Below are 13,162 nucleotides of genomic sequence, written 5' to 3'. Positions count from 1 at the left end.
GGCTGAGTCCGTACAATCCGTACACTCCGTACATGAGGAGTGGCCGTACAAGTCTTGGGTAACACTCTTCACTATTCAGGATGGTTACTTGTGAAAAGGGTGATGGTAACTATGAAGAGTTACCAGCACTTGATCAGACCGTTGAGGGAAGGATAAGGCCGCGGCTTGACAGGCTGTATGCAGCTGGAAAGGGAAAGCAACCTTATCCATTCATCCCACACATGTGGAGTCTCCCATTGGCTTAGTTTGAATTAGGCGCCTATCTTATCCTTGACTCCACATGCTTTGCTTACTTTACCTTTGAGGAAAACCCTTGTATGCTTTCCTATATATTTGTAATCTCTTCATTTATGATAAACACACAGTTCTTGACACAAAAACACTCTCTTAGACTCAAAGACTCTCAATCATGATTCTACACTAAACTCTTAGCTAAACTCGTTCTAAATCACCTCTAAACTTCTCTAAATTCCTTTCTTTTCTTATATCAAACTCAGATTCTCTAAAGTTCATATACATGTCCATGAGCCGGTTCTATATTCTTTATAAGACTATCATCACTTATCATATGATGTGAAGCACCTGAATCAATAATCAATAGTTTTATTCCTTGAGCAATATGATTCCTAGGTGGTTCTTTTATCAGTTTCAATTTATCAATGAGATCAAGCAATGTGGATTCATTTCTACATATCCTATCAGCAGTAAAGGTTTTATAACTATCCGGTTCAGTTCTCATCCTATCAAAGTTTTCTAGCAAGTTATCACAAGTTCTAGGCAACACATGAGCAGTATAGGAATAACCAAGGGTGTTTCCGAGGGTGTTACCAGACTCTTTAAGGGCTTTGATCAAGGCATCAATGTCTGACTTCTTGATCACCTCATGATCCATGTTCTTCACGGCTCCTTGGTGGTGAGAGGTTAAGGCTCTTCCTTCACCTTCCTCTTGGGTAAACACGCGAGTGTACTACAATGCCCAAGCTGTGACTTTTTTCGTGGTGTTGTTGACGTTGTTGAAAGCTAATTTCGAAGTAGGCCTTGCTTTTCTCCGCTGGGAGCAGCTCACACTATGGTGGAGGAGGTGCCGTGAAGATCTAGGAGTGTGAGCAGTACGAGCTGAAAGGCTCCCATACTGAGCATCCTTCTCAAGTTGTGTGTTCCTTTGCTCAATACCCTGAAGAACATTGTGCCTTCATGGTTAACTTGGATGAGAACTACATCCCAAGAAGCTATGAAGAAGCAATCATGGATAAAGAATGGAAGGAATCAGTTGGAGCTGAAGCAGGAGCTATGATCAAGAATGATACATGGTATGAGAGTGAGTTACCAAAAGGGAAGAAGGCTGTGACTAGTAGATGGATATTCACAATCAAGTACAAGGCTGATGGAAAGATTGAGAGGAAGAAGTCAAGGCTAGTTGCAAGGGGTTTCACTCAAACTTATGGAGACGATTACATAGAAACCTTTGCACCAGTAGCTAAACTACACACAATCCGGATTGTATTAAGCTTGGCTGTGAATCTTGGATGGGGGTTATGGAAAATGGATGTGAAGAATGCCTTTCTACAAGGTGAACTTGAGGATGAAGTGTATATGCATCCACCTCCAGGCCTTGAACACTTAGTGAAGAGAGGGAATGTGTTGAGGTTGAAGAAAGATATCTATGGACTGAAGCAATCACCAAGAGCTTGGTACAACAAGCTGAGCACTTCTCTCAATGGCCGAGGCTTCAAGAAGTCTGAACTAGATCACACTCTCTTCACACTCACGACTCCCTCAGGTATGATTGCACTCCTTGTGTATGTGGATGATATCATTATCACAGGAAGTGATAAGGAAGGTATCATAGCAACCAAGGAGTTCCTTAAATCCATGTTTGAGATTAAAGACTTGGGAGAAATGAAATACTTTCTTGGAATTGAGATATGTAGATCCAAGGAAGGTTTGTTCATGTCCCAAAGGAAGTATACACTTGATCTTTTGAAAGGCGCAGGTGCTTATGGAGGCAAGACAGCAAGGATGCCTATGGAGGATGGCTACAAAGTCCCACGAGAGGGGGAGATTGAAGACAGCAAACCTTATCAGGATCCTAAACTCTATGGAAAACTAGTTGGCAAATTGATTTACCTTACCATAACTAGACCTGACATTTGTTTTGCTGTCAATCAGGTGAGTCAACACATGCAAGTGCCTAAGGAGCATCACTGGCGCATGGTGGAGAGGATCTTGATGTATCTCAACGGCTCACCTGATCAAGGAGTATGGATGGGCTGCAATGGAAGCACTGAAGTGGTGGGATACTGTGATGCGGATTGGGCTGGTGATAGAGCAGACAGGAGATCAACCACAGGCTATTGCACATTCATTGGAGGCAACTTGGTGACTTGGAAGAGTAAGAAGCAGAAGGTGGTGTCTTGCCCAAGTGCAGAAGCTGAGTATAGAGCTATGCTGAAGCTGACCAACGAGCTGGTGTGGATCAAGGGCATCTTGAAGCATTTGGAGATTGATCAAGCCACGCCAATGACAATGCATTGTGATAACCAAGCCGCCATCCACATTGCCTCCAACTCGGTGTTCCATGAGAGAACCAAGCACATTGAAGTTGATTGCCACAAGGTGAGGCAGATGATCATCTTAGGAGTCATCTTGCCATGCTACACAAGAAGTGAAGATCAGTTAGCGGATGTGTTCACCAAAGCTGCAAAACAGAAGACAATGGAGTCCATTCACATACGGTTGGGCCTCATTGATCTTGGGAAGAGAAGGAGCTGATCCCCTTGGCTGTGAGGTCTTTACTCTTTTTCCCTTATCAAGGTTTTATCCCAATGGGTTTTCCTTGGTAAGGTTTTTAATGAGGAAGATCTCATAGCTATCCAAGCTTAGACTTTCACAAAGTTAAGCTTGAGGGGGAGTGTTGAGTTGAGTTGAGTATAAGTGTGGAGCAAGTGAGGAGTTGAGACTAAGGAGATGAGTTGAAGCTTGGGAAGGTTTGGGTAAGGTCCGTACAAGTCCGTACAGTCCGTACATGACCGTACACATGAAGATGGGTAAAACATTGACAAGGGTAAAGAAGTTACTTGCGGTAACTTAGGTGAAGGGAAGGAACTTACCTTGATGCATCAGACCGTTGAGGGATAAGGTAGAGCGCGCCTTGACAGGCTGGAACAGCTGGAAAGGCAAGAGCATCTCGGTCCAAGATGCTAGATACTCCGCACATGTGGAGAAGCTAATTGGCTAGTCCAAATGAGCTTATCCTCTCCTGATTGACCTCACATGCTTTAGTCTTCTCTTGATTTCGAAAACCCTTGTATGCTCACACTATATATATTGTAACTCATGTCCTTAATGAAAGATCAGATAGTTCTAAACAATCTTTCTCTTTACTCATTTCACTATGATTCTCCATTAGTCTCCAAGTTGTTTTTAATCTCTTATTCTCCTTCTCTAATCCTTTCTAAACTCAGATAATCCTTTACATTCCTAAAAGTCATATGATCCTTTCTCAGCCTTGTGCTCCTCCTCAATACTGGTTGTTCTTGCTCTTGAACCGGCTCAGCTTGTGTATGCGGTTCTTGTACTTCACTCTGATGTTCTTCCTAAACACTACTCGCGAGTAGTCTTGAAGGTGAAGCACAAGAACCGCATACACAAGAACCGCATACACAAGCTGAGCCGGTTCAAGAGCAAGAACAACCAGTATTGAGGAGGAGCACAAGGCTGAGAAAGGATCATATGACTTTTAGGAATGTAAAGGATTATCTGAGTTTAGAAAGGATTAGAGAAGGAGAATAAGAGATTAAAAACAACTTGGAGACTAATGGAGAATCATAGTGAAATGAGTAAAGAGAAGATTGTTTAGAACTATCTGATCTTTCATTAAGGACATGAGTTACAATATATAGTGTGAGCATACAAGGGTTTTCGAAATCAAGAGAAGACTAAAGCATGTGAGGTCAATCAGGAGAGGATAAGCTCATTTGGACTAGCCAATTAGCTTCTCCACATGCGCGAAGTATCTAGCATCTTGGACCGAGATGCTCTTGCCTTTCCAGCTGTTCCAGCCTGTCAAGGCGCGCTCTACCTTATCCCTCAACGGTCTGATGCATCAAGGTAAGTTCCTTCCCTTCACCTAAGTTACCGCAAGTAACTTCTTTACCCTTGTCAATGTTTTACCCATCTTCATGTGTACGGTCATGTACGGACTGTACGGACTTGTACGGACCTTACCCAAACCTTCCCAAGCTTCAACTCATCTCCTTAGTCTCAACTCCTCACTTGCTCCACACTTATACTCAACTCAACTCAACAACTTTCACCCGCAAGACCAGATGAACCAGCTCCTGATGCGCCGGCCTCACTTGTCTCTGCAAAAAGGTGAGCTCTTCCCTCTCTGTCCTTGTTGAACTTGGCCGGCTTCAGATGGGGGTGTAGGATCCAGCACTGACTCCTCTTGTGTCCCGGCTTCTTGCAATGGTCACAGTTTCCACTGAACTTCCTTTCCTCTCCACGGTAAGCGGATTTGTTTGCTTGGATTGCTTCAGCCTTGTTGGACAGAGCCATGTCTCCTTTCCCTCCAAACAAACCAAGTGACCCCTCTTCCTTCTGAATCTGCGCACACACTTCCTCCATAGATGGGAGACTCGGCATCCTCAACATGTGCATGATCACATCATTGAATGGAGGATCCAGTGTCAACAGCAATCCAAACCCTGATCCTGCTCCCGCCTCTCCATGAGTAGCTCTTGATCAGTGGTGCTTGGTCTCAACGATTCAAGCTCAGACCAGAAGGATCTATACTTGCCCAATGCTTGGTGAACTCCTCCCCATCTTGTACCAGTGTGTTGATGGCTTTCTTGATCTCATACACACGGTTCAGATTGGTAACATTCCCAAAAGTCTTTTGGAGTACCTCCCACAGGTGTTTTGGAGTCTCGCAGTAGCTGTAGGCCTCCAAGAGATGCTCTTCAAGGGCCCCTTGTAGCACTGAAAGCACCATCAAGTCTTCTTGAATCCACTTCTTCTCGGCAGCAGCAACTTGATCTCCAACACCTTCACCTCCTTCTCCGTCTTTAGCCACTGGCTTGGCTGCATCATCCGTGATGTGACTCCAAAGCCCTAGCCTTCCAATGGCTGTCTTCACCAGCCTTGACAACAACAGGTAGTTACTACCACCCTTCAACGCAACAGGAACTGTAATGACCTTGTAGTTTCCCTCCATCTTGTTTTGTTAGAACCGAAAAGAAAGTATGAAAGAGTATGAACTGAAGCTGAAGAACACTCTAAATCTCAATACCAAAGCCAACCTGGCTCTGATACCATATGATTTTAGAGAGTTGAACAGGTATTGAGAGATTTAGAGAGAGATTAAAGTGAGATGAGATGATTTATGAAATGTAGAAGAGAAACATGATGAACTAGAGAGAGATTATGATGAACTCGTGTTATCCATTAATCAAGACAGAGTTTAACATATATAGAGAGAGACATTAGGGTATTCAGGAGCACTAAGCATATGAAGTCAAGGATAAGATTGCTTTAATTCAAATGTAAACCAATGGGAGCTGTCACACGCTTTTGGCATCTTGGACTAGGTTCCTTTTGCCTTTACAGCCTGTTCCAGCCTGTGAGGATAAGGCTCAGTCACTCTATCCATCCAAACGGTCATATCCTCTAAGGTAAAACCCCTTTGGCCGTTTACTTCTTTCACGCGGTAACTCCCCTTCTTGGTCGAGTAGTGGATTGATCCGGACCGTACGGATGGTACGGCCGGTACGGCCTTGTACGGCCTGATCACTCCCAAGCTCTCCTTCTCTTTGCCTTCACACAATCTCATTCCCAACTCCTTAAGCCATCTTCTCACATATTGATCAACTCATTTCAACAGTAAGAAGCTTGATTTTGATACATAAAATGGTGGAGAAACACCAGGAAGTTGAATAAATCTCATAGGAGTTGGTATGAAGAAGTTATCCCACTTTCTAATCAGGTGATTCCAGTTTCCCAGTTTGGGAATAGGACAGCTTCTTCGTCGTTCCAATCAAACCAGGATGAATCACTTTGTAAGAAGCTTGATTTTGATACTTAAAATGGTGGAGAAACACCAGGAAGTTGAATAAATCTCATAGGAGTTGGGATGAAGAAGTTATCCCACTTTCTAATCAGGTGATTCCAGTTTCCCAGTTTGGGAATAGGACAGCTTCTTCCGTCGTTCCAATCAAACCAGGATGAATCACTTTGTAAGAAGCTTGATTTGGATACATAAGTGTTGTAGAATCACCAGGAAGTTGAATAAATCTCATAGGAGTTGGGATGAAGAAGTTATCCCACTTTCAAATCAGGTGATTCCAGTTTCCCAGTTTGGGAATAGGACAGCTTCTTCGTCGTTCCAATCAAACCAGGATGAATCACTTTGTAAGAAGCTTGATTTTGATACATAAAATGGTGGAGAAACACCAGGAAGTTGAATAAATCTCATAGGAGTTGGTATGAAGAATTTATCCCACTTTCTAATCAGGTGATTCCAGTTTCCCAGTTTGGAAATAGGACAGCTTCTCCGTTGTTCCAATCAAACCAGGATGAATCACTTTGTAAGAAGCTTGATTTGGATACATAATGCGTTGAAGAATCACCAGGAAGTTGAATAAATCTCATAGGAGTTGGGATGAAGAAGTTATCCCACTTTTAAATCAGGTGATTCCAGTTTCCCAGTTTGGGAGTAGGACAGCTTCTTCGTCGTTCCAATCAAACCATGATGAATCACTTTGTAAGAAGCTTGATTTTGATACATAAAATTGTGGAGAAACACCAGGAAGTTGAATAAATCTCATAGGAGTTGGGATGAAGAAGTTATCCCACTTTCTAATCAGGTGATTCCAGTTTCCCAGTTTGGGAATAGGACAGCTTCTCCGTCGTTCCAATCAAACCAGGATGAATCACTTTGTAAGAAGCTTGATTTGGATACATAAAGTGTTGGAGAATCACCAGGAAGTTGAATAAATCTCATAGGAGTTGGGATGAAGAAGTTATCCCACTTTCAAATCAGGTGATTCCAGTTTCCCAGTTTGGGAATAGGACAGCTTCTTCGTCGTTCCAATCAAACCAGGATGAATCACTTTGTAAGAAGCTTGATTTTGATACATAAAGTGGTGGAGAAACACCAGGAAGTTGAATAAATCTCATAGGAGTTGGTATGAAGAATTTATCCCACTTTCTAATCAGGTGATTCCAGTTTCCCAGTTTGGGAATAGGACAGCTTCTCCGTCGTTCCAATCAAACCAGGATGAATCACTTTGTAAGAAGCTTGATTTGGATACATAATGTGTTGGAGAATCACCAGGAAGTTGAATAAATCTCATAGGAGTTGGGATGAAGAAGTTATCCCACTTTTAAATCAGGTGATTCCAGTTTCCCAGTTTGGGAATAGGACAGCTTCTTCGTCGTTCCAATCAAACCATGATGAATCACTTTGTAAGAAGCTTGATTTTGATACATAAAATGGTGGAGAAACACCAGGAAGTTGAATAAATCTCATAGGAGTTGGGATGAAGAAGTTATCCCACTTTCTAATCAGGTGATTCCAGTTTCCCATTTTGGGAATAGGACAGCTTCTTCGTCGTTCCAATCAAACCAGGATGAATCACTTTGTAAGAAGCTTGATTTGGATACATAAAGTGTTGGAGAAACACCAGGAAGTTGAATAAATCTCATAGGAGTTGGGATGAAGAAGTTATCCCACTTTCTAATCAGGTGATTCCAGTTTCCCAGTTTGGGAATAGGACAGCTTCTCCGTCGTTCCAATCAAACCAGGATGAATCACTTTGTAAGAAGCTTGATTTGGATACATAAAGTGTTGTAGAATCACCAGGAAGTTGAATAAATCTCATAGGAGTTGGGATGAAGAAGTTATCCCACTTTCAATCAGGTGATTCCAGTTTCCCAGTTTGGGAATAGGACAGCTTCTTCGTCGTTCCAATCAAACCAGGATGAATCACTTTGTAAGAAGCTTGATTTTGATACATAAAATGGTGGAGAACACCAGGAAGTTGAATAAATCTCATAGGAGTTGGTATGAAGAAGTTATCCCACTTTCAAATCAGGTGATTCCAGTTTCCCAGTTTGGGAATAGGACAGCTTCCCGTCGTTCCAATCAAACCAGGATGAATCACTTTGTAAGAAGCTTGATTTGGATACATAAAGTGTTGGAGAACACCAGGTGTTGAGTTGAGCTGAATATATGTATGAAGAGCTAAGGAGTTGAAGAGGAAAGGAGATGAGGAAGCTTAAGGAGTTTAGGGAGAGCATGGTACGGACGTCCGTACAAGGCCGTACAAGCCGTACAGTCCGTACCATCCAGCATCGACCAAGACTTACCTTGCATCAGCCAAGTAACACGGTAACTAAGGTAAAGGGAAGGAACTTACCTTGAGGCATCAGACCGTTTAGGGATAAGGTAGAGCGCGCCTTGACAGGCTGGAACAGCTGGAAAGGCAAGAGCATCTCGGTCCAAGATGCCAGATACTCCGCGCATGTGGAGAAGCTAATTGGCTAGTCCAAATGAGCTTATCCTCTCCTGATTGACCTCACATGCTTGAGTCTTCTCTTGATTTCGAAAACCCTTGTATGCTCACTCTATATATTGTAACTCATCAACCCTAATGAAGATTATGCAGTTTGAGTCTCTCTAATCTCTTAGACACTATGGTTTTCTCTTAGACACTAAACGGCTCTATCTAGTCTCCTAATCTTTCACAAACTTCTCTTAATCACTTCCTAACTCTCTTATTCTGATTACTCTAAGGATCTCTTAATCTCATATGGTATCAGAGCCAGGTTCATTTGAATCTGGGGTTTGATCTTTAGAGAGTTACAAGCTAAACGTCTTTGAAGCTACACGCGAGTAGTCTTGAAGGTGTTGAAGCTGTGGTCCGTTCTAGTTGAAGCTGTGCTACGTTCTGTTGGTTTGCGTGATTCTAGACTCAAGGTTGGTGTGTACGAAATCCAAGATTCAAGTTTTCAAGTCAAGCAAAGATGGAACATGGGATGAACATGAGGATGAAGGTAGCGGTTACTTTCAAAGGTAGCAACTACCTTGTGTGGTCTCGGATGGTGAAGACTGCGGTGGGAAGTAAGGGTTTGTGGGGGCACATCACAACAGGGGAGGCTCCGAAACTCATTACTCAGGGAGGAGATCAAGAAGAGGTCTCCAATGAAGCGGCTGTGGAGAAATGGCAACAAGAAGACATGCTGGTGATGACGGTTCTACACGCATCCTTGGACCCAGCTATCTTGGATGCCTACAGCTACTGTGAATCAGCCAAGGAGCTGTGGGACACGCTGAAGAAGGTGTATGGGAACACTTCCAACCTCAGCCGTGTGTTTGAAGTGAAGCTAGCGATCAACCGTCTTGCACAAGAGGACATGGAGTTCACTAAGCACTTGGGGAGGTTCAGGTCCTTATGGTCAGAGCTGGAGATGCTGAGGCCGAGCACAACTGATCCAGATCAGCTGAATGAGAGGCGCGAGCAAGACAAGGTCTTTGGGCTGCTTCTCACACTGAACCCGGCCTACACCCAGCTCATCCAGCACATGTTAAGGTCAGACAAGCTTCCGGACCTTGAGGAGGTGTGTGCACAAATCCAAAGGGAGCAGGGATCTGGGTTTGTTTGGAGGAAAGGGGGAGCTCTCTCTTGCCAATCAAGCAGCTCATGAGGATTCAACCGAGGCTCCACAAGCAAACAAGGCATCTCACGGGAAGTACGAGGACAGGAAGTTCAATGGCAACTGTGATCATTGCAAGAAGCATGGTCATAAGAAGAGCCAATGCTGGATACTGCACCCACACCTCAAGCCGGCCAAGTTCATGAAGGAGCGTGAGGGAAGGGCAAATGTGACTGAAGGTTCAAGCGGAGCTGGCACCAGCAAGATCAGTGAAGTGGATGGGCTTGGAGGCAATGATGGGAATGGGAAGTCTCTGGTGGCTTACACAGGCGCCTCAAGCTCCCGCAGCAATGATGACTACATCAAGAGATCAGACCTTGATGCCCTCTTCAAAATGCTAAAGGAAAACGGTAACACTTACGGTTATTCCTTTGGAGCTTCTATGATTGCATATAAGGATGATCACTTGATTAGAGAACTAGTAGAACGGTTAGAAGCTAGGAATGAGTATAGACATGCTCACATTGCTAGAACTGATAAGATGCATCCATCACTTAGTAATCTATGCCATAATGCTAAACGAGTAGGTAAACCATTGATTGTTGATTCTGGTGCATCACATCATATGATAAGTGATGAAAACTTGATTAAGGATATAGAACCTACACATGGGCATGTGATGATAGCAAATGGGGATAAGATACCCATTAGAGGAATAGGAAAGCTTAAGCTGTTTAACAAAGAATCTAGAGCTTTTTACATGCCTGAATTCACATCAAACCTATTATCAGTGAAGAAATGTACTAATGATTTACAATGCAATGTTATCTTTAGTCCTAATGATGTGAAGTTTCAGGATATTGAGAGCAGCAGGTTGATTGGGAAAGGGGTGACTAAGGGAGATCTCTATATGCTTGAAGAACTCACTTCTGTTCCTGATTATAGTTGCTCGTTTACTTCTGCTTCTTTGTTGAATAAAAATGCATTGTGGCATGCTAGAGTAGGACACCCTCATGTTAAAGCTTTGAACTTAATGGTACCAGGTGTTGTGTTTGAGAATAAGATTGTGAAGCTTGCATTTTAGGCAAGCATTGTAGAACTGTGTTTCAAAAGTCTACTACCGTTTATGATAATTGCTTTGATCTAATTCATTCAGATGTATGGACTGCCCCTTGCTTATCTAGAGATAGTTATAAGTATTTTGTCACATTCATTGATGAAAAATCCAAATACACCTGGTTAACCTTAATTCAGACCAAAGATAGGGTACTTGATGCATTTAGGAACTTTCAAACTTATGTAACTAACCATTATCATGCTAAGATTAAAATTTTGAGATCAGATAATGGAGGAGAGTACACGAGTCATGCATTCAAGCAACACCTATCACAACATGGGATCCTACATCAAACAAGCTGTCCTTATACTCCACAGCAAAATGGAGTGGCTGAGAGGAAGAATAGGCATCTCATGGAAGTGGCAAGGTCACTTATGTTTCAGAGTAATGTTCCAAAGAGATTTTGGAGTGATGCGGTTGCCACTGCTTGTTACCTGATAAACAGAACTCCAACCAAAGTTCTGAATGAGAAGGCTCCATTTGAAGTTCTGAACAGGTACAAGCCAGCTCTTGATTACTTGCGAGTCTTTGGATGCCTATGCTTTGTCCTCAAACCAGGAGAGATGATCAACAAGCTAGAAGCAAGAGCACTAAGGCTGTGTTCATAGGATACTCAGCTACACAGAAAGGATACAAATGCTATGATCCTATAGCAAGGAGAGTTCTTGTATCTAGAGATGTGAAGTTCTTGGAAGATAGAGGATACTATGAAGAAAAGAATCAAGAAGACCTGAAGGACTTAACATCAGACAAGGCCACCACCTTGCGGATCATTCTTGAAGGTCTTGGAATCAGTACATCCCAGGATCCGAGGAATCACGCAACTACACCTCCTGAAGTTGGTTCACCATCCCACCTTGATCATGAGGGAGGAGAGGAGCATGAGGAGCCTATGCAAGAGGCCAACCAAGATGAAGGAGGAGTAGAGAATGAAGGAGAAGAGAGCATAGGCTCGGATGGTCATGGACATGATCATGGTGTGACACAAACACCTTCTCAAGATGAAGTGGTAGAAGAACAACAGGAAGAAGAACCAGTTGTGCAGCCACTAAGAAGGAGTACAAGGATAAGGAAGGATCCTTCCAGTTGGGTAAACACGAGAGTGTACTACAATGCCCAAGCTGTGGAGCATCCTTCTCAAGCCGTGTGCTCCTTTGCTCAATATCCAGAAGCACATTGCGCGTTCATGGTAAACTTGGATGAGAATCACATCCCAAGAAGCTATGAAGAAGCAATGAAAGATAAAGAATGGAAGGAATCAGTTGGAGATGAGGCAGGAGCGATGATCAAGAATGATACATGGTATGAGAGTGAGTTACCAAAAGGGAAGAAGGCTGTGACTAGTAGATGGATATTCACAATCAAGTACAAAGCGGATGGAAAGGTTGAGAGGAAGAAGTCAAGGCTAGTTGCAAGAGGTTTCACTCAAACTTATGGAGAAGATTACATAGAAACCTTTGCACCAGTAGCTAAACTCCACACAATCCGGATTGTACTAAGCTTGGCTGTGAATCTTGGATGGGGGTTATGGCAAATGGATGTGAAGAATGCGTTTCTACAAGGTGAACTTGAGGATGAAGTGTATATGCATCCACCTCCAGGCCTTGAACACTTAGTAAAGAGTGGGAATGTACTGAGATTGAAGAAAGCCATCTATGGACTGAAGCAATCACCAAGGGCTTGGTACAACAAGTTGAGCACTACTCTGAATGGCCGAGGCTTCAAGAAGTCTGAACTAGATCACACTCTCTTCACTCTCACGACTCCCTCAGGTATGATTGCTCTCCTTGTGTATGTTGATGATATCATTATCACAGGGAGTGATAAGGAAGGTATCATAGCAACCAAGGAGTTTCTTAAATCCATGTTTGAGATTAAAGACTTGGGAGAAATGAAATACTTCCTTGGAATTGAGATATGTAGATCCAAGGAAGGTTTGTTCATGTCCCAAAGGAAATATACACTTGATCTTTTGAAAGGTGCAGGTGCTTATGGAGGCAAGACAGCAAGGATGCCTATGGAGGATGGCTACAAAGTCCCACGAGAGGGGGAGATTGAAGACAGCAAACCTTATCAGGATCCTAAACTCTATAGAAAACTAGTTGGCAAATTGATTTATCTTACTATAACTAGACCTGACATTTGCTTTGCTGTGAATCAGGTGAGTCAACACATGCAAGTGCCTAAGGAACATCACTGGCACATGGTGGAGAGGATCTTGATGTATCTCAACGGCTCACCTGATCAAGGAGTATGGATGGGCTGCAATGGAAGCACTGAAGTGGTGGGATATTGTGATGCGGATTGGGCTGGTGATAGAGCAGACAGGAGATCAACCACAGGCTATTGCACATTCATTGGAGGCAACTTGGTGACTTGGAAGAGCAA

The 13,162-nt window shown here is 43.1% G+C and overlaps 1 protein-coding gene across 2 annotated transcripts; it reads right to left on the bottom strand.

The window, feature by feature from the left end:
- Positions 1-502: 502 nt before the first annotated feature.
- LOC117129996 lies at positions 503-6,050 on the bottom strand. 2 transcript variants are annotated; one of them, XM_033283173.1, is made up of 2 exons: positions 4,311-6,050; positions 503-939 (listed from the first exon to the last, which is right to left on the bottom strand). In XM_033283173.1, exons 1-2 carry the CDS (start codon positions 4,660-4,662, stop codon positions 503-505), a joined length of 789 nt encoding a protein of 262 aa, XP_033139064.1. In that variant the 5' UTR covers positions 4,663-6,050. The 2 variants fall into 2 exon arrangements, with proteins under 2 accessions (XP_033139064.1, XP_033139065.1); XM_033283174.1 differs by having other exon boundaries at positions 602-939.
- Positions 6,051-13,162: the final 7,112 nt, after the last annotated feature.

Source organism: Brassica rapa, unplaced genomic scaffold (assembly GCF_000309985.2).
Source record: "Brassica rapa cultivar Chiifu-401-42 unplaced genomic scaffold, CAAS_Brap_v3.01 Scaffold0291, whole genome shotgun sequence".
Classification (NCBI taxonomy): Eukaryota; Viridiplantae; Streptophyta; class Magnoliopsida; order Brassicales; family Brassicaceae; genus Brassica; species Brassica rapa.
Note: the sequence above shows the minus strand (reverse complement) of the source record. Positions and strands in the feature narration are given on the sequence as shown.